The 22713-nt window shown below is 37.0% G+C and overlaps 2 protein-coding genes across 5 annotated transcripts in view; one reads left to right on the top strand and one right to left on the bottom strand.

Annotated features, from left to right (window-relative positions):
- LOC135212946 (pyridoxal-dependent decarboxylase domain-containing protein 1-like) overlaps positions 1-22713 on the bottom strand; it is a 286832-nt gene that overhangs the window by 228095 nt on the left and 36024 nt on the right. The gene's annotated exons all lie outside the window — the stretch shown is intronic.
- LOC135212943 (putative pterin-4-alpha-carbinolamine dehydratase) lies at positions 174-21966 on the top strand. Its single transcript, XM_064246693.1, has 3 exons — positions 174-515; positions 18040-18162; positions 21273-21966. The coding sequence occupies exons 1-3, from the start codon at positions 222-224 to the stop codon at positions 21450-21452; spliced, it is 597 nt and encodes a 198-aa protein (XP_064102763.1). The 5' UTR covers positions 174-221; the 3' UTR covers positions 21453-21966.

Genomic DNA, 22713 nt, shown 5'->3' with positions numbered 1-22713 from the left:
GGAAAATTTCTTTCCATGCATCTTTACGTTAGTGTATGAATGTCACAAGAACGTAGAGTATGTGTTTTTCAGTTTATTAAAAAAATCTCATGTTTTATTAGTAGCTTCAGTTTTTTCAGGTGATCTATTGTAAATATTTGTGCCGTTTATTATGTGATTTCACTCTTTCAGGTAACTGTAATCTAGTAATCCAATTGGGTAGTTAAACTGTTTGAATCACAATGAATTCTAGACTTAACAGTTTCAACCCTCTATGGTTAAGGGACCCTGAATTCAGACGCTGGATTGAAAGGGTACCCAACAATCCCCATAAAGCTCATTGTTTGTTATGTGAAAGAGACTTCATAATTGGAGACCAAGGTCATCATGCTCTTAAAGCGCATGCAGCCACTCATAGGCACAAAATGCGCACTCAGATGGTTTCAAGTTTAAAACATGACCGTCGCTCATCTGACAGATTCCCCAGTTCCCCGGGAAGCTCATCATCACATGGAGACACCTTTGATAGTAAGCAGGTGAGTATGAAATACTGTGTTTTGGTATGTTAGTTGACATATTTAAGGCAGTTGATCAGTTGAGGTGGGTTTTCATGACAAGCCAGAATCCATCAGCCTGCACAAACATAAACCCTTGCTTTCAGTTTTTAAATGATTGCTATAAACCAAAGCCATCTCTGTTACATTCAGTTTTTGTAATTACAAGCACCTTGCAGTTTTCTGTGTGGTTCATTGCAAATTTGAGGGAAATTTCATTTTATTAATAAGTGTACTATTGGCAAATATATCAAATGACAATGTGACAATTACTTATGTAATTGGAAGTTTTTGCCCAGAAACAGCCATGTTACTTGAGAGGTATTAATAAAACAGGCTAGAGAGATGAATATGAATGAAATTTTTAATATGCTTGTCCTTACTAGACAGTAATTAAAGTTGAATTTCTTATCCTTTCATTAATGCTGAGTAGACAATGTGTGGTGTCATTATTGTACTTTTACATCACACAGGAGGATTGTTAGAAGTTGCAGTTTAGATGGCATTTGGATCATGAAAATGTACCTTCCAAAAAGGAAAATTATGCGCAAGGTTAATCATGCTAGTTGTTAGTCTGAATAGTGAGCCTAATTGTAATGCTATAGATTCTCTAGAATACATGAACGTATAATGTCTGGAAGTCATAAGAAATGTCAGTAAAGGGAGAATGTGTTTAGTGATGTTTGGGATGTTAACAAGAAATCAACTTTTTATTTATTGGAGCCAGGAGTGTCAATAAACAAAGCATTTTGAATGCATTTGCAAAAGCCTGTAATGCTCACAATGAAAACTCTTAGATTACATTTCCTTACTGTAGTATAAATCAGAATGTTTACAGAAATACTTTATGAAAGTGTGTTGTATTTAACTTGACTGAAGAACTAGAATGGTTAGTAAACTATGGAATAAAAATAGTACAGGGTACTATAATGAATTATCTGGAAAATGCTCACCAGATGGCAACATGCTATTTAGTGCCTACAAAGAATGCTTTGGCAGTAAAAATTCACAATTCAATGTTTTAAATATTTATTTGGCCAAATTACTTTTTATAGCCTTCAAGAAATATGCAGGGTTGACAACAGGCATTGCTGTTTAGTTCTCCAAAGCTCAATTATCTGCAAAAATATGTCTTCTTTCATTCCTAAATATAGTATTTTCAAGCCACCTGCTTTCCAAGAAAAGTCGAGGCAAAATTTGTTCAGCTTAGAATAGTAACTAGGTATTGTGATGGACTGAAAACCGTTTTAAGGTCCAGCTCTGGCAGGATGAAACAGATTTTTTGCAATCTGAAACCCAGGTATTGGTATCTTAATTCTTCAAGATACACATTGAGCAAGATACAGTTTTGTTTTTCTCGGATGACTCGAAACCTCTTTTCCTGTTTTCACTGATATTGTGAATATTTGACACCTTAGATGTTATCCAGAATTGTTTGGCTAATTATAATCATTAGCTTTTGGGGAGCATTCTTCACATCTTTAGACCATAAAGATTTACTGTTATTTTTACCAGTATTAACCTATTAAGCATTACTTATGGGAGACTTCGCCACTACAGTATTGTCATATTTTCTTGCTTGCAGAGGGGTCATTTTGTCTGCCAACTTTTTTTTTTGTGTTCTTTTTTATTACAGTATTATAATTTTTTGTATAAACTTACATTAGGATAATAAATAATGCAGAATAAGAAAGGAAAACAGAATTTATTTTCCATTTTTATATACTGAAGGGTATAAGCATGAAACACAAAAGGGAAAAATTCTTCTTTTGTTTGCCATTCCCTGAAACACAGAGCCAGTAGAACAATGAATGTTACATTACATTTACATTTGTTTAATACCATTTTAGTGCATGTGATATTGCTAGCAAACTCTCTCTATCTAGAAACTGCCTGGCAATCTGTTCATTTGTTACAATGTGCTCCATGACTTTGCCATAAAAAAAACTTCCTAAGAAAAAAAACTCCCCTTGGTTTCTGTTATCATGAACAATTAATTTCACAGCTTTGGGTGAATGAAAAGTAATGGGACTCCTCTCCTTATTGGTTATTTTCCATTCTCATGGCAATGCAATGATAATCAAATCTAAATAAGGGTTTTCTTCAGAATTAGATAAATCTTATTCAGTCTATGTTAGAGGCTTTGGAGCTGCTACTCTGAGTCTTGTAGTCAACATCAGTCTCTACATTGAGTAGTGATAATATCCTGTCAGGCCAAAGATTTTTCTTTAGCTTTGGAATGCTGATAAAGGGTAAATAGGATAAAAAAGATAAAACGATTGTATATTAGTGAATGCCTGAAGCATAGTGTTAGGCGAGAGGTAGATGTCCTCTGTCATACTGGCTTTCCGTTACAAAAAGATTTGCAATTTACCCTTAATTTAGCCTATAATTTACCCTTAATTTACCTCATAGTGTTACCAAATGATGTTCCTACAATTTGTAAAAGAGTAAAATGTATTTCTGAGCATAATGAGGTTGGCACCAGCCTTGAAAGAGGGAGAACGTATCACTCCTTTGAAAGTAGTGATATGTGGGCAATTTGAGTTAAGCCATTGGTGAAGCGTAACAGGCTAAGGACTTTATTATATCTGGATTGGGTGGAGTTGAGACATTAACTCGTGTTTCCCAGAGGGGGGATAGTGCTGTCAGTATACCTCATACAGTACACTGTAGGCATTGCTTAACCCTTACTGGACTGGCATGATCATATGAGGAACTATAATAGGTTTTGAGCAAATGCTGGGCTACCTCATACGAGTATTAATATTGCATGCCATATGGTTTGGATGGATTTAGTAGCTCAGTACGGGAGAGGGAGACAAGAGACATCGATCAGTATGGCTTGAGATTTCATGGATGGATGTACTGCCTCTCTGTAGCTCCAGTAAATCTTTTTATTTATTAGTGCATACATATACCCAGGGATTTCTGTTGATTTTAGTTCTTATCTTTTATCATAGTATGTACTTCAAATTTCATTGTAATTTTGCAAAGTAAAGTGCAACAAAATATTTAAAAAAAACATGTGTACCTCACAATAAAGTACTGCACCTTGGCATTTCAGTAAATCTCGTCAATATTTTACAATAGATATATACTCAGAATTTGTTGCTGATTTTAGTTCTTGTCTGTTGTGTTCCGGTAGGGGATAATTGCTGTCAGTGCATCTCACATGGTGCACTGTAGGCATTACAGGCAATCCCCGATTTCTGGTGCCAGACAAGCGCCATAAAACTGGATCGCCAGTAACTGGGAACTGCTTGTATTAAGGTTCTTTGCAGTGTCCCTTCAGCCCCTAGCTATAGCCCCTTTCATTTCTTCTTTTATGGTAACTGCACCATTCATATTCTCATTCTTCCATCTTGCTATCCATCCTCTCCCAAAAATTGGCTCAGTGCAATTTCCCTTTCAGCTCTGAATGACCTCATAGGTCCCAGTTCTTGGCCTTTGTCCTAAATCCCATAGTACTCCTTCTTTCTTTCTTATTTATGATAATTGTGTGAGCTGTAATTATAATTTTACATATATAAAATAAAATAAATTAAAAGAAAAAACCTGTATAACTTCGTAAAATTAGCATATTTTTAAATGTTTCTTGGAAAAGAGGCCCCATACCTCGCACAGGTTTGTAAATAGTTTTCACTTTCAACTTCCTGTGGAAGCTACAGAAAATTTTTTGGGTTTTTTTTCTTACACCAAGTGCCTTTGCATATCTTCCTCTTTCCATTGATTGTTTTTTTTTTTAATTGGCCAATCTTCAAGTTTGCCCCGTCTGGGCGTTTGTGTAATCTGTAGTATACTATTTAGCCCATCCTGTAAGGGCGAAGGTTCTCTGCAGCATCCTTTGGCCCCTAGCTGCAGCCCCCTTTCATATCATTCCTATTACTGTACCATTCATATTCTCTTCATCTTACTTTCTACCCCCCCCCTCCTCCTCCTCCTAACAATTGTTTCTTAATGCAACTGCAAGGTTTTCATTCTGTTACGTCTTTAAAATCTTTTTACATAGTGTCAATTTTTGTGTCAGCTCTGAATGACCTCATGGGTTCCAGAGCTTGACCTTTGGCCTAAATTCTATATTCTATCTATGTTAATTCCTGTTGTGGTGGTCCATTCCTTTGGAGGTTCTTTGGGTCACTACATTACTACCCCCTTTGATTACTGTGTAATCTAGTCTCTCCAATTATTGTTTTCTTTTCTGCTGATAGAGTCCAACTTGGCAAATGGTAATGCTGTCAGTGGTTGCTTCCTCAGTGACACCTCTTGTTTTTATTTAAATTCTGTTAATTTTTTCCATTCCAGTACACATGAGGATTTTCAATGCAACAGATAGTGGTTACCTTAATGTGGACTCATTATGGTTAATGGCTCTGGCATGTTAATGAAGTCAACAGTGTGATAGCTTCCTGTTGTTGGAATGAGAATCAACATACGAGTTGAGTGGACAAGATTAGTACTATAGTGTACAGTGTTAAGAGTACTGGAACAATCTCTCTCTCTCTCTCTCTCTTCTCTCTTCTTCCTCTCTATCTCTCTCTCTCTCGCTCTTCCTCTCTCTCATCTCTCTCTCTCTCTCTCTCTCTGGAAAAAAGGTCTTGCAAAAGAAAAAAATGCATGGAAAGTTATAGAACTAAAAAGTAAGATAGAAAATGCAGAACAAAAGATTATACAATCAAAAGAAAATGAAAAACGGGACTTGGAAGAAAAAACCCTATTAAATATCGCACAAAAACCCCAAACTATTATACTCATATGCGAAGAAGATGAATAAAAGAAGAATAGAAATAGGCCCTCTGAGAATTGAAGGGAGATTAACGAATGAAAAAAAGGAAATTTGCAACATACTGGCAGAAACGATATAAGAGAGAATTCACCCCTAGAATAGATAATGAAGATAATGATATAGAAGTAACAAGGGATGAAAATAGTGAATATTTAGCTGACATAGATATTAATGAAGCTGATATTGTGCAGGCTATTAATGAAATTAAAATGGAGCTGCTGCAGGGCCTGATGAATTCCTGCTATTTTGTTAAAGAAAGTAGTTCATTCTATCGCAAAGCCACTTGCAATATTATTAAGACAAAGTGTAGATACAGGCAAGATATATGATGAGCACAAATTAGCATATATACCCCTACTTTCAAAAGTGGATCAAGACTAGAGGCAAGTAATTATAGGCCTGTGAGTCTAACATCACATATTATGAAAGTGTATGAAAGGGTAATGAAGAAAAATATTATGAAACATTTAATAAAAAATAATTTGTTTAATAAAGGACAACATGGTTTCGTACCCGGAAAAAGTACACAAACCCAACTGTTAGTCCACCGTGAAAACATATTCAAAAATATGAAAAGCGGAATGAAAACAGATGTGGTTTATTTAGACTTTGCAAAAGCTTTTGATAAAGTAGACCATAATATATTGGCGAAGAAAATTAGAAAACACAATATCGTGGATAAAGTAGGAAGATGGTTAAAAGAATTTTTACACAACAGAAACAGATAGTTATTGCAAACGACGAGAAATCGGATGAAGCCAAGGTAATATCCGGTGTGCCGCAAGGTACGGTGTTAGCTGCAATACTGTTTGTTATTATGATTGAAGACATAGACAATAATGTTAAGGATTCGGTAGTGAGTAGTTTCGCAGATGACACAAGAATAAGTAGAGAAATTACTTGTGATGAAGATAGGAAACGCTCTACAAAGAGACCTTAACAAAGTATATGATTGGGCAGAGGTAAATAGGATTGGTATTTAACTCTGATAAATTTGAATCATAAATTATGGAGACAGAGAAAGAAAGCTATATGCATATAAGGGACCTAATAATGAGACCATCACAAATAAGGAAGCAGTTAAAGACCTTGGTGTGATGATGAATAGGAACATGTTATGCAATGATCAAATAGCAACTCTGTTGGCAAAATGTAAAGCAAAATGGGAATGTTGTTACGGCACTCAAAACAAGACAAAGCCTGAACACATGATATGGCTTTATAAAACATATGTTCGTAGTCCACTTGAATATTGCAATATGATATGGTACCCACACTATCAAAAGGATATTGCACAAATAGAGAGTGTACAAAGGTCCTTTACAGCTAGAATAGAAGAAGTTAAGGACCTAGACTACTGGGAAAGACTACAATTATTAAAATTATATAGTCTAGAAAGGAGAAGAGAACGCTACATGATAATTCAGGCATGGAAACAGATAGAAGGAATAGCAGAAAATATCATGGAACTAAAAATATCAGAAAGAGCAAGCAGAGGTAGATTAATAGTGCCCAAAACTATACCAGGAAAAATAAGGAAAGCACACAGGACATTAATCCACTACGCACCAGCATCGATAATGCGTCTATTCAATGCGTTGCCAGCTCATCTGAGGAATATATCAGGAGTGAGCGTAGATGTGTTTTAAGAATAAGCTCGACAAATATCTAAACTGCATCCCAGACCATCCAAGATTGGAAGATGCAAAATATACCGGAAGATGTACTAGCAACTCTCTGGTAGACATTAGAGGTGCCTCACACTGAGGGACCTGGGGCAACCCGAACAAGATGTAAGGTAAGGTAAGGTCTCTCTCTCTCTCTCTCTCTCTCTCTGGTACACAATACTAGTCATCAGATGATTTTCACAGATTATACCCAGCAGAAAACTTTTTAATGTACTGTAGTGTTTTAAGCAGTGGTAGTACATTTAAACTAGATTTACTGTTTAAATGGTGTAGCTTGTTAAGTACGTAGCAGTATATTAAATCTTTAGACTAGGTGGCAGACTATGAACTTTACTCATATGATATAGATGTAGCTTGCTGGCCTAGCTAACAAATTTATTTGGATGTAAGTCATAGCGGGGTGCAAGATGGGTAAAAAGAGTGAAGCTACCCGCTACCCCCCCTCAGGAAAATTTATATAGAAATAATATATATGTACTACACTTCCTATTATGTAATAGAAGTAAAAAGTTTAAGAACAAACATGTTTCTTGCAGCCTGTATAAGCTTACTTGTAAATTGTATTCAACAATATTAGAACAGTTGTAAGTAGAGCCAAGGACAAAATAATTCTTATTTCAGTTGGCACAATTCCTCCTAGGAGGATGTAGTGCTCGTTACTTATTTGAGCATTAATAGATGACCTTTTTAGAGAAATGCTGTTGACAAGTGCATAGAACTTGGAATTTGATGAAATTCTTTGACAAGGTTGTAAGAACCAAATTGGGTTATTTTCTTCATATGATGATCAAGCATTGCAAGGGTATTGAAGCTCTTATTTTTATTAGAGAAAAAGCTTGTCTGAATGTTTAGAGTACTAAAGGTTCATGTGTTTTAACTACCTTTGCATATGTTGCAAAAATATACAAATATGTGGCCTAAATGATTGTGATGGTTACAGAATTGTGTAGATATGCTTTGACTCGGCTGCCCTGCAGATGGAAATTTTGTTGATTCATCAAATTCAACTTTTGTTTGTCCAGAAACCAACTCAGCTCTCTTTGCCTAATGACCCGGACATGGTCAAATTTGGGCACTTGGACACAGATCACATATCAGTGATGGAGTTTTCCATTATTACATCATGGAACTTTTTGGCAACTTTTTGGTCTGGTTATGATTGGTTTCCTGGGTGTGAAACAGAAATATATGTGCATAAGTTGGTTGCAAAATCATTATGATAATTAACTTTACTTTACTTGCTTTACTTTATCTTTCTGCCACTGGCCAGTGGCATAAGGCTGATACAGTTCCTCTCCATCTGTCTCTATCCCAAGCCATTTTCCTTGCTTCCTCTAGGTTTTGGATTTCATCCTCAAGATCCCTGACAATTATGTCTATCCACTTCGTTCTTAGTCTACCCAGCGGTCTTCTTCCTATTTGTACTGCTCTCAGTGCTCTCCTGGGGTCTCTATTCCCGTCCATCCTCTCAACATGTCCAAACCATTTCAGCCTTCCCCTCTTCAACCTGGTACTGACTGGCCTTTGCCTCAATCTCATCCTGATGTCTTCATTTCTAACATAATCGTCCCATTTAATGCCAAGTATTCTTCTCAGCAGCTTCATCTCAAAAGCATCCAACCTTTTCTCCTCTGTTCTGGTCAGTGCCCAGGTGGACGAGCCATACATCAGGACTGGTAGTACTACTGCATTGAATATTCTCATCTTAGTTTTCAAGCTGATTTCATGCCTTGACCAAATGTTTTTTCTCAGATCCTCAAACTTGCTGCTCCTAATTTTCTTCTTTGTATATCTTCAATTTGCCTCCCGTCTGCTGTTACCACACTTCCCAAGTAAACAAACTTCTCAACTTGCTTGAGTTCCTGTCCTCTGATTGTCATATCCTCCATGTGCACCCAATCATCATCCTTACTCACAACCATGATCTCGCTCTTCTTTCTGCTGATGTTCAAGCCAAAATTGTGTGTCTCTGTCTCCATCCTCATTACCATACCTACCAGCACCAGCCACGTATCAGCAACCAATGCAACATCATGTGCAAAGTCCAAATCCATAAAAACTTCTCCACCAATACTAGCCCCTCTGTTTTCATTTTCCATCACTCTTCTCATTATATGGTCAATATATATACATTAAACAAGGTAGGTGACATAACACATCCCTGTCTTAGCCCACTTCCAACTGCAAACCAGTCACTTTGCTGTCCATCCAGCTGTACACAGCTGCACACACCTTGGTACCAGTTCTTTAGTATCCTTATCACTTTCAGTGGTATACCATAGTGTACTGCCACTCTCCACATTCCATCTCTCCATACTGAATCATACGCTTTCTCCAAGTCTATAAAAGCACAGAATATTGGCTTTGCATACTCCCATCTCTTCTCAATTATCTGTCTTAAGGTGAAAATTTGATCCACTGTTGACCTTCCACTTCTAAAACCAATGATAATTAAAATTAAGGTTAAAATTAGAAAATTGGAACTTTATTAAATATGATTATACTTTAAAGAAATAAATTTCAAAATATGTAATCTGTGCAATTCATAATTTTAATATAATGTAAAATCATTATTAGATTATTTTAATATTAGTTAGAAAATTGTACCCTTACCCAAATAAAATTGTGGATAAACCACACTTTACATTACTCTTACTAATACTTAACTTTCTAAACTATTCCCTACCATGGTTAGCTAGCTAACTGCCCTCACTCTTCTTTCACCCATCTTACCTATCGGCTAAAAAAAAAAAAAAAAAAAAAAAAAAAACTGCCAAGATGTGACTCTTCTAGTGGAGAGTTTTTCATTCAGTTTTGAGAATCATTAGTGACTGGACGTCTGCGTGTTGGGAACACGTGGGAATTGGAATTACCTCTGTGGAATGAATGTTTTAATAGTCTCATGATAGTTTGGGGAAGATATGCTCCTGTGGAAATGAGCATTTAAAATGGGTGATGGAGAGAGAGAGAGAGAGAGAGAGAGAGAGAGAGAGAGATACGAGAGAGAGAGAGAGAGAGAGAATGCTCAGCTCGGCTTGATGTCTACCAACCTTATTACCTCTTCTAGGTAAGTTGTAATTAGAGCGACCTCTGAGAGGTTCATTAGCACATAGATGTTGGTTCATAGCATCACTAATTGGTTTGAGGAAAGCTCCAATTATTTAGAAGCCCAGAATAACTAGAATCATAATTGTAAAGTATGAGATGATTGACTGACTGACTGTTTTAAGAAAAATACAAAATATGGGACTGGCAGCTTTGAAATTTTGTCTTAAAGGAACATAAATTTCTCATAGAAAATCTTGGAAGTGATATTGGCCTGTTCATCCTTGGTTTTTCTGTCTTTATCCTAATGATGGCAAGCCTACAAATTCTTGATTGTATGTATGTATTTGATTGGTTCAGCTGTGGTTGTGGTTGAATCTTAACAATTTTGTGGCTGGGGGAAATTTGGAAGCCAGGAGTGGTTAATGTAAATGTGGGGAGGTCTTGCTTGATTTGTTTTTCTTAGCTTGTGATCCCGCCACACCTATCGAAAAGTTCTGGGACCAAGATTCCCCCCCCCCCTCCCCAAAAAAAAATAAGATTAGATTTTGTCAAGATCTTGAAATATTGGGTAAGGTACAAGGGATTGGATGCTGAAAGAAATATCACTGACATTGACCTTTCCTTTGTTGCCAGGGAAACTACTGACCCATGAGACTCAACATGAGAGTGCCCTTCTCTTTTGGTTTTTGTGCATCATAAAGAATTTGCTTTTTGTTTTCAAACACTTAGCCTTTGTGTCTTGTGTTTTAGCAGGGAGGCTTGGTGATTTTTCTAAGAAATTTTTTTTATTAATGTGTTGTGCTTTAAGTTGTAAACATACAGCACATACCTACTGTACAGTCAGGTTGACTTTTGCCATACATTGTCTGTAAGGTAGAAGTTACAGATAGATTTTTAAATCTGCATGATAATTGGGGCCTCTGTGAAATTGTTCCGCTCATATTTTTCCTGTGCTTTTACCTTCTCTCCTCTCCATTGATCTCCAGCCTCCGTTCTCTTGGGTCTCTGAAAGGTTCTGTGAAAGGCATGGCCAAGTTATTCCTTCTCCCTTTCATTATTATTTCATTTACATTGGGAACTCCTGTCTTCTTCTTTCCCACCGTTATCCCTACATTAAGGGGTTGGTTGCCTGATGCGTCTTCTCCAGTGCCTTCTATCAAAGGTATCATCCTCCACCAAACCTCTCCTCCTCATATCTTCCTTCACTTTATCTCTTCATCTAATTCTCTGTCTCCCTCTCGATCTTCTTCCTCTTAACAGGTTCTTCCCAAGCCCTCTTCACTCCCTCCTTGTCATCCATCCTCAACACATTCCCATACCATCTCAATTGTGACACTTATCGCCTTTGTAATCTTGACTAAGCCTGCCATTCTTCTTATTTCACCTTTTCCAATCTCTCAAGCAATGATATTCCCATACTCCACCTCAGCATTCTCAAGCTTTACTTCCTCTTTTCTTCATAGAGCCCATGTTTCCCCTCCATATGTTAACACTGGTCTTATCACTTTGTTATAGCTCTTGACTTTTAGCATGATTGGCATTTTCTTATCACATACTACTCCAACTTCCTCCCTCCACTTCCCCCATGCAGCTCTTATCCTACTGTCAACTTCAGCCTCCCATCTTCCCGCTTTGCTTAAAGTAGATCCTAAGTATTTAAACTTTTCTGCCTGTTTTATAATCGAGCCTCTTTTTTGTATTCTGTCTCTATCTTCCCTACTGTTCAGCAAAACCTGTTTTATTCACATTCACCTTTAAGGCAACCCTCTCTAAAGACTTCTGCCACTCTCCAACCCTTCTCTGTAGGTCCTCCTCATTTTCAGCAGTAATCACCAGATCATTGACGTACAACTACTCCCACTGCTCTTCATTCCTGATCTCTTCACTTAACACATCCATGACCAGCACAAACAAAATTGGGCTTAATACGGACCCCTGGTGTAATCTAATGCTAAATTCAAAGTTTTCTGTTTCCCCCAACTGCTGTTATTACTTTTGTGCCTGTTCTTTTATATATCATCTCTACCAGTCTAACCAACTTTTCTGGGACTTTCCTTTTCCTCAAACACCAAAACATCACTTCTCTTGGGATTCTATTGTATGCTCTCTCTAGATCTATAAATGCACATGTGGAACTCCTGTATTATCCTGCATATTATTATTTTTAACCATATGCCATCTGGCTCCTAATGGTCTCAGATTGACAAAATCTTTTTCTTATAGTTTCATTGTCATACCATGATTCATGTCCTTATAGCAGTACAAAATGTAATAGAATTATCTACAATCTTTTGTCCGCAATTAGTCATTTTTATTCCAAATGTTATTAAACTCACCAAATTCCAGCTCAAGAGAACCTTTATTGAATATCATTCTTCCTAAATATTTGAAAGATTCAATCTCATTAATGCTTTCTCTATCTACAAATATTATGGCCTCATGTTTTCATTATACATTTGTTTTCTTAGATTTTCAGTCCCATCTCTATAGATGCATAATGCATTCTGTTAAGTAATTTTTGTGAGGTTATGTCGATGATTCAAAGTCTGTCATGTTTCAAATGTTACTCTAGTCCAGATTACCTCCTCCATCTCTTAACTCCTTTTCAGTTTTAAAATTTATGACATGGGCAAACAGATATGGTAAAATAACATGCCTTTGTAGTGCCCCCAGTATTGTAAAATCTCTCTAACTGGTATCCTTGGAATTAAAGGGGTGTTTGTTATTTGACTTTGCCAGTCCTATTTTTCATAGTTCTGTTATTAAATATTTCATAGCATTTTAAACCAAACATTATCTTGGGCTCAGCTAACCCCAGCAGTATACATATTGTGAATAGTAAGCAGATGACAAATTCACATTGACATTCATGTCTCTCCATAGGGCAGGTAGTGCCATCAGTGTACCTCATGCAGTGCTCTGTAGACATTACTTAAAGTTCATTGTAGCGTCCCTTTGGCCCTCTAGCTGCAACCCCTTTTCTTTTTACTGCATCTCCTTTCATATTCTCTTTCTTCCATCTTACTTTTTGCCCTCTCTTAACAATTGATTCATAGTGCAACTGTGAGGTTTTCCTCCTGTTCACACCTTTTGAACCTTTCTCGGTCAATTTCAGTTTCAGCGCTGAATGACCTCATAGGCCCCAGTGCTTGGCCTTTGGCCTAAAGTCTGTATTCAATTCAAGGTTGACATTTATCCTTGTCAAAAACGTTTCTTTTTTTGAAGAATTTGCTGTTTGGTCATCCCCACATCTCAAAATCTTTTTTTTATTTATAAATAATCCTGAGAGGAAGGTAAGCAGACAAACATCAAGTGCATAGTTTACCTCACTGTGATGTATATGTGAATATATAAACATACACAGACCAGAACAGCATTGGCCAAGAAATCTCTTGATACAACACAGTTGGGCAGAATATATCATATACGTTTGCAATGTATATTACTTTGTACTCTGTTCAAGTTTTGTAGTTTTGTAGTTTGCTATATTTTAATTCCAGAAAAACTTTATGAAAATCAGTGAACTTTAAAAAAACAAAAGTGTTTTGAAAATAAATGAATTGAAATATTACTGTAATCAAAATCACATTACTACTTCAATGCATTGTTTTCAATATTTGCTCAATATTTGCTGGTCTAAATTGGGTTGTGTTTAATGTTGGAAAGTATTGTTAACTCAACAATTTTGTATTTTGTTTTTATTTTATAAGAACTATAAAAGTCACTGTCACTGTTGGGAAGGGTTATCCATGTGACACAAAGCCCAGAAAAAAATGAAAGGAATGAAAGGGGAAGATTCCAAGAGCAGAAAATAGCTTAATCTACATACATGTTGAAGGGTAGCAGAATTAGATGATTGGCTATTAGGGCCTGCGGTAGATGTTTGTCCCCTTGAAAAGAAGACAAAAAAAAAAAAAAAAAAAAAAAACTGTCCATGGAATGGCAAAAAGCAAAATGTATTGAGGTTCATCCTTAAGAGCAGCTCAGTGGTCTGGGTAAACTAAGATATACTACTTAACTTCACCCCTAAGGGATGGGCTAAATATATACATATATAGATCATGCACACCCCGGACGGGCAAATAATTTAAAACAATTTTCCCTACCTTCCATAGGAAGTTGAATGTGACTATATTTACAACCCTGTGTGGGGCCTCTCTTACAAGACACTCGTAAATTTTACCAAGTTTTAAATGTTTTTTCTAATATTTTATTTTTTGTAAAATAATAATTATACCTCACACGATATCATAACAGATAAGAAATAAGATCAGTAACAAATTTTGAGTACAAGCAGTCCCTTGTTATTGGCAGCTTCGTTTGTCACCGATCCGGTTTAATGGTGCTTGTCTAATGCCGAAAATTGGTGATTTTTGGCACTGAAATGCGCCAATTTCCGGTTATTGGTGCTGATACATAACTAACAGAGGCACCATTAACTGGTTATTGGTGCTGATAACTGCCAAAAATTGCCGATTTTTGGTTATCGTCAATTTCACTTATCATCAAGCTGTCGAAACGGAACCTCCCAATAACTGGGGACTGCCTGTATATTTGTTATAAAATATTTACAAGATGAAGTAACTTTGTGGGAGGTATACAGTAGATAGACCCCAATATTTGCAGGTGATGGGTATCAGATCCCTGGCGAATAGCTAAAATCTGCAAATAGTTTAAACTCCTCTAAAAACCCTTAGAACTGCCTATAGTATTTTGTAAGTTAAAAAAAAAAATCCTCTGAAAATGCTTATACCTGAGTTTTTTAATAGTTTTATCACAAAAAGTGCATTTATGAAAATGATATGAAATACAGTTAGCGGAGATTTCAAAGTGAAAAATACTGCGAACAGGTGAATTTTCCATGAACAATGGGCTTATATGGTCCATAGTAGAAAAATCTGCAAATCGGCAAGTCCGCAAATAGCACGGGTCGACAGTACAAGTTTTTTCTAATTTTTCTTTGCACTTTTTCTTTGCAAAATTACAATTAGTATAGCTGACATACTATCATAAAAGATGAAAACTAAAATCAACAGCAATCCCTGCGTATATTTATGAATAAATAAATTAAAAGATGGCATGGGACAAACAGCAGCAAAACATTCCCCCTTAAGTCTAAGATCATACTGAGAGCTGCCTGTAACTCCTAACTCCTCTGAACTGAGAAACCACAGTGTTGCCACAAGTAAGTCATTTATAGACCAGTGAAGTGCTCTGAATATCTTTTGCGCTAAATCCATCCAAATTGTATGGTGCATGATATTGATACTCACTGTGAGTTAATGCCCGTCCACCATCTAAAACCTGTTTTCAGTAGGTGGTTCTGGTTATCGGTGGACTCAGTTAATGGCGGTCCGGTTATTATGGGCCGAAGTTGGTGATTATGGCTCCATAACGGGCCGAGTTGCGGTTATTGATAATAGAGTTATGGCACCATAACATACCTAACAGAGGTGTCATTAACCGGTTATCGGCGCCGCTAACCGAAACAGTGCCATAAGCGCCATAAATGGCCGGGTTTCGGTTAATGGCGGTGTTTGCTCATCAGCACCCCATCGAGAATGGAACCCCTGCCGATAACCAGGACTGCCTGTACTTATGTGATGGTGCCTGTCCTTTTTAACCCTTAGGAACCGGGATAAGAAATCAATATGCAACACCCCAGCCCAATGAAACTTTTGAGGTTGGCCAATTTAGAAAACTGCATCAATGGAAAGAGGAAGATATACAAAAGTGCATGGTGTAAGGAAAAAATTCCATGAAATTTTCCATAACTTCCACGAGAAGTTGAAAATGACTACTATTTACAATACTGTTTACAACCCCTCATAAATTTTACCAAGTAGTACATGTTTTTTTGTAAAGAATAATTTTATTTTATTTGTAAAATTATAATTACAGCTCACACAAAATGAAAATAGATAAGAAATAACAGCAACAAATTCTGAGCATATTTTTTGCAAAATATTTACGTAAATTTACTGAGAACAAAGATGCAGTTAATTTTTTGGATTATACACATATCTTTTTTAATATTTCTTTGCACTTTTATTTGCAAAATTAGAATTATAATTGACTATCATAAAAGATAAGAACTAAAACCAACAGCAACCCCTTGGTATACTATTTATGAGCAAATTTATAGAGAGATGTCAAGTGAGACAGAGAGGCATTAGTTGCTCCCTTGAAGTCAAGATACCAATTAACTCTCTCATGAGCCACCCAGTGGATTTTAGCAAGTCTAAAAGTTGCCATTAGTGAATTTATGGGCTATAGGAGTATGTAATGACACCTCTTTCCTGTCTGATACCCCCAAATCGATGGCATGTAATATTGTTACTCACCATGAGTGACTCTGTCCACTACCCAAAACCTGTTATTGCTACTCATTTGAGCATGTCCATCCATTAATGGTTAAGGGTTAAGCTTGACAACACTTTGGAAACTGTGATTCATGAGCTGGCTGACTGAAAGATGGATAAGCTTTGTATGTTTGACATGATTAGATTAGTATCTGTAAAGTACAAGGGGCCTATCAGATTGAAAAAAGTAGAAAAAATTCCTTTGACTGCTTTTGACCAACAAAGATAAATCCAAGGCAAGAGGGAGCAGATTCTACTTCTTGGTAAGATTAGATCATTTTCAGAGGGTATGAATAGAAAATATGTCTACTAAAATTTACTTCAAAGTTAAGACCTCTGAGCTGATAGTGTAGTTTGTTGGAGCAGACTGTAACCAAAGAGTACTTCTTATTGGTAAGTAGGAGTACGACTTGTAGTGAGGAAAATGAGGGGAGGAAAAAGACCAATAGCAGGAGCAAGAATTGGACTGAGAAGAATGAATGGTGAGAAGTAGAAGTACTGTATGAACATGAAAAAGGTAGTAGTATGTGCCTCTCGTCAGTTAGCTCATGGCTAGGGTAATGTACACGCAAAAAATTTGATGGCAAACATTTTAAAAAATTGAAACTTGGAAAAGAAATGTGAGATGGGGGAAGAGTCAGGAGATACTGAGGACAAACAAAAATAGGAGACAGCTAATTTGTTGGCTGAGATTAGAAGGGGAAGCAAAGGCAACAACAGAAGCTGGAGGAGGATGGCCCAGTGGTAAACGGAGGAACGTAATATTGCTGTACAGAACCTCCGTTATGGGCTTCATAAAAAAAAATAAAAAAACTCATAAAAGTCCATGCTAGCCATGAGGAACTGGATAGCATGATCAAAGACGACTGAGTAGAGGGGGCAAAAAATAGCGAATCGACTTAGCATTCCTCACTTATTAATGGTCTTTTGAATGTATGTGAGCTTTTAAAACGTATCCAATGATTCTGACTGTGAATGACATTTATAACACTTAAAACTGTGGGGGAACTAATGCTGTTCTTCTGCTGAGGCTTGATGCCTTACAAGTTGATGAAGATAAGCATATACAAATGTGTTAGTAAAGCAAGTTGGTCTGTTTTTACTTATAATTATGATATATCTTTCATATTACAATAATTAGAGACCAGGGATGGGTTGCAAATAGATGAACAAAGTTTGTGGTTAGAGGGTTGGCCTACCAAGCTTCTGTCTTTCAAAAGCAATAAAGAAATAATAATCATGAGTCATGCTTTGAACAAACGGGTGTTAGTGGAAACACCTTTTTGAAACAAAATTCCAAGGTATGAAATCATGTGAAAAAATTAGGTGGATTGGTGAACATTGGAACATGATTATCATAGACCAAAACTATTGTGAAATGACTGGAGGCTAGAATTTGTTGGTATACTTCACTTGATGGGGATCTCTTCCCCACAAAGAAAAGAAGATAATCATGATTCCTTGCCACCTGAATAATAGGCTCTGGTAAGGTGTTGGTTTGTGCTTGAAAATGTTTTTTTTTTCTTTGTTGTAATGCGGTATTTGTAATATTTAAGTGCATTCTTATTTGATGCATGATGATCAGTATTAAATGAAAAGTACTACAGTACTGTATTTTACAGGTTTCCCCATTGAGTAGATATGAGCGGGATGACCAGTTGATACCACTACTTGATAATGGGTGGAATATGGTGGAAGGACGAGATGCCATCAATAAGACTTTCCTGTTCCAGAGTTTTAATGAGGTTTGTGGTTCTATATTTGTACTTACTGTTTACAACTGCTTCACTGGGAATTCTTACTTTACTTAATTTTAACAATATATCCCCAGACTAAATGTCATCATGAAATGAGCAGGTAGGAAGTAGAAATAACTACGGGATTTTGTCAGTTTTATGTATGTACAAGCTTGTTTCACATATGCTTTAATTGCTGACTCTAGTTGGGGATAATGATTCAAATTTTTTACCTGAGAAATGTTTGTGATTTGGTTGTACCACTTGCTAATCACAAGATTAAGCACAGATAGTGATCTTAGTGTAATGTATTGTTCACAAGGCTTCCTTCACCAAAATGAAATGTTGGTAGTATCGAGTATGTTAGGCTTTTTGTGTTTCTAGGAAAATGATCTCTCGTTTTGATCTCTGTAGCCTTCCAGGGACTCCAATGTGTGGGACTGGAGAGCATTACATGGAAAATTCCTCTCCATGTTTGCAAAGGCCATCAAAGCAGCTCTGCCAGATGGAGTTCTACAGTTGTATCTTCCTCATTTCAAAGGTTTTGGAAGGTTGGACGTCTACTTATGTTCAATTCCCTTTAAAATAGAGGCTAACACATATTTTAAATGTGGAAGTCATATTAAAAGGGGGATTTTTCTCAATTTTCTTGACCTTAGTGATGCTTACTTTGACTTCCCTACCCACAAGTATTCAGTGAGATCATTTTTGTGGTGGGGAAAGTGCTTCAGTTCACCCTGTCTCTAAACCTGACTAGGATGGCTGATTTATGTAAAGTTTTAAAGGAAGAGGTGACAAGACATCCCAAAATGCTTATCGAATGTGCGAGTCCTTCTTGGCTGTATGCAGGTCAACTGGGGGGAATCCAATCTGTCTTCTCCCCCTTAGGAAACAAACCTGTGCATGTTGATCAACCCTGTTATTAAACATAATAATATGTAGGACTTGGCTTCATCCTCTTTACAGCACCTCAGGACCCCCAAGTCTCTGGCTGTTTGGCAGCCTGGGCTCCAAATTGGACTTAAATCTTCTATATTCCAAGGACAACTGGCTCATCATCTGGAAATCCTCCATGTGCTGTCAGCTCTTGGAGCTACAGGTCAACTGAGAAAAGTTCAACTTGTTCCCTTCCACTCAAATGGCATACTTTGGCATGCAGATACACAACTTTAAGGAGTTATGTGGCCCACCAAGGACAAAATCCAGTCTTCATCTTTGGTCAGTCTTTCCCGGATAATTTCTAGTGCCTAGTTGTGGTTGACCAACCTCTCTTCTCTTGGCCTGTACCTTGTGCATTGCCAGTTGAGGAGAGAGAGATTGAGAGAGAGAGAGAGAGAGAGAGAGAGAGACAGAGAGAGAGAGGAGAGCGAGAGAGAGGAGAGAGAGAGAGAGAGAGAGAGAGAGAGAGAGAGAGAGAGAGAGAGAGAGAGAGAGAGAGAGCTGTTATTTTATTTTATTAATAAGAGGGAGCATCTTAGGGTTTCTACTTAACCTTCATGGGAGGGTTTTCTTCTCCTCTTCCTGATGCTTCGTCTCCTGCTGCTATCACACCCCCATAGTAGTGTTGTGCCTTTGCCCCCTTCCTTTTCTTCCATCAATTTGTCGTTGAAAGTATCGGGAGACCCTCAGGCTGATTTATGTAATGTCGCCCTCTCTTAAAAATTTGTCATTTTATTGCTCCTGTTGCTAGAGAAGCGGCTGTCACAGTCTCCTGTAGCTGCTTTAACTCAAGACTAGGAATCTCATCTTAATGAACTGTTTAACTGAATACTAGGAAGCTCATCTTATGTACCGTTAAGTGTTTTTGGCTACTTTGAATCAAATCTGGGTAGTGCATCTTATTTACTTTCAAGTAGAGGGTCAGTAGTCGCCCAAGGTTCAGTGAAATTACATTAACTTATGGAGCTCTGATCCAAAATACTTTGCAAACCTCCAAGTAGTTTGTGTTAACTGCTAAATGTTCTAAGTAACTCTCACTGTTGACTGTATAAGGTTATAAAGTTGGCCTCAAAGATTCTCCTTCAGCAGAGCATGGTTTTGGTCAGTGATAGGTACTTGCTCTGCCAAGGAAACCTTTATAAAGAGCAGCTCCATAGCCTTGTACAGCTAGCTATAACTGGAACAGTGCAAGGCCCAGTTAAACCTCCTTGTTGACACTTGACTCTATGCAGTTTAACCAAACTTGATAGATAAAGAATTGTATGACAATTGACTCATTTTCTCTATCCTTAATGGTATTTTACACTTCCTTTCTCTAGCTTATTAATGACCTGCTTGCACAATTGCCAGGAAAGTTTCCTTTTCAAGTCACTGGTCCTTTTTTCTTTTTGGCTGCTCTTGATTTTGTTACCAAACCCTGGGCGTATGGAAAGCGTGACTTGACTTGAAGGCTTCCTCCTGGTGAATGTAGTAACTTTGATTAAGTCTCACTTTGTTTTTTGTGTCTGGCAGATGTTTTGCCCTCAGTACTTTAATTTCTTGCATGCACAACCAATTGCTTTACTTTAGAAACTCCCAGTCTGCCATAGATGAATACAAAGTATGCTTTACATGTTGCTTGATCACTCCTAGTGAGGGCAGATGTCCGAATTTGTTGTGATTCCTTCTTTCCTTGTTGCCTCCTATTGCTGGTCTTCCCCCACCCTTCTGGATTATAATTTGGGCATCTTATGAGTAGTGGGTGATGTTTTTTATGGTTGAAAACATAACTCAATATTTAATACCATCTCCCTTTTCCCACACTCTTTGGTCTCTTGGAAGGCACAAATGATTGATAATGATGGAAGCATCATGTAAGTGGATTGCACTTGCACAGTGGGTTCTCTTTCCTTTGCTGCACAGTGGGTTGTCTCTCCTCTGTAGTCTGTAAGTACAGTAATTTGTATATTAATATATTTGGTTTGTATGGAAAAATGTGGTAAAAGCAATTTTTGGTTCAAAGTTTTAAATATCTCAAAACTGCTAAAATGATAGGTTACCAGTAAAAAGCACCACGCCATTATGACAAAGGACTGTTAGAAGTTTTTCTCTACTTGCTATATTTTTACAATGTTTGAAGTATATATTATAAAGGTGATTTTGGTATTTGTTTTATATCTAACCTTATTTCTAAATTACAGGCGTGGAGTTGGATGAGTCGAGTAGCGCTAGCAGGGGAAAGGATGGGACACCATCCTGAATGGTTTAATGTATATAACACTGTACAGGTCACATGGATAACTCCTGATTGTAATGGTATAACTGTGAGGGATGTCAAAATGGCACATTTTTGTGATAGCACATACAAATATTATAAATGAATAGGAGTTTTAAAAAAGGTTCCAGACACGACTATTAGTAGGTTTAAGACTGAAATTTAGTTCAGTTCTATTTTATAGCAACAAAGAGTTGTGTTTAATACTTTAATTGGATTTTGTATTGTCTATGACAGAAAGGACATACAATATACTGTATATTTATGGTCAGTAAATCAGATATTTGGGTAAAAACATGGCTAAGTCAGTGTTGTATGGCCAAGCTTGATAAAAGTGATATACAGTATATGGTCTGCCTGATACTGTACTGTATTATGAACAATTTTTATAATATGCACTGAGTATTTTTTAATTACTAGCTCAGACAGTGGAAAGAAACAAGTCCTAATTTTTTTATACTTTCCCAAGAAAGGAGAACACATTGGATACCTAAACAATTGTACCCACTGAGGTACAGATAGCTGTAAATGACATATGCAGTACTCTTTATTTTCTGACAGGTTTATTGTAACAACTTTGCCATATTTTGAATGTTTTGTAATAAAAATATGAAAAACCTTTGCTTAATTTGCTTAAACCATTATTTCGTTCGCGTACAGAGCAAACCTTTGGTCAAAATGTAATGGAAGAATTCTCTAGCACCTATTGGAGTCCGGTTTAAAAAAAGTAGAAGGATTTATGCAAAATATGTTGGTATCTTGTATTATAAGCACTATACCTTAAAAAAATGATCACAAAGGAGACCTGAAATCACAAAATAACATCAGAAATGGATTCCTTGCCCTCAAATTATCTGAAAGGGGTATTAATAAGGTATTTAGTACTTTGTGGAAAATAGTATTTCATCTAGATGGTCAACACCATTTTGGATTTCTTGCTCTCCTGAAGTGTGCCCAGAGTTCCCAGATCGGCATAAGATCTTATTTTGATGCAAATGCATTAAAGTTCAAAAATGAACCATCAAACTTTACTAGTCGGAGGTTCTTCACGGAACTTGAGTTTTTGACCCTACTACAATGGCAGCGAGCACATCTATCCCCTCTTGTTCTGGCTTCTCTTTAGCAAGATCTCTCCCTGCTGCTTCTTCCCAGGAATATTTTGCTACCCCTGATCCCAACCCCATGATGAGGTGGGGGGCTAAGGGATCCACTGCAAGGAGAGAGATGCTCTTTTACGCCCACTCTCTCTGCTGTGGATACAACTGAACATTAGGACCTTTTAACTCCTTTACTCCCCCTTCCTTCTTTTCCTCTTTCGATGACAACCTTGGCTTGATAATCGATTTATGGAATTCATTGCTCTTTAG

Source organism: Macrobrachium nipponense, chromosome 42 (assembly GCF_015104395.2).
Source record: "Macrobrachium nipponense isolate FS-2020 chromosome 42, ASM1510439v2, whole genome shotgun sequence".
In the NCBI taxonomy this organism is placed as follows: Eukaryota; Metazoa; Arthropoda; class Malacostraca; order Decapoda; family Palaemonidae; genus Macrobrachium; species Macrobrachium nipponense.
The sequence above is the reverse complement of the archived record's forward strand: the minus strand, read 5'-3'. Positions and strand labels throughout refer to the sequence as shown.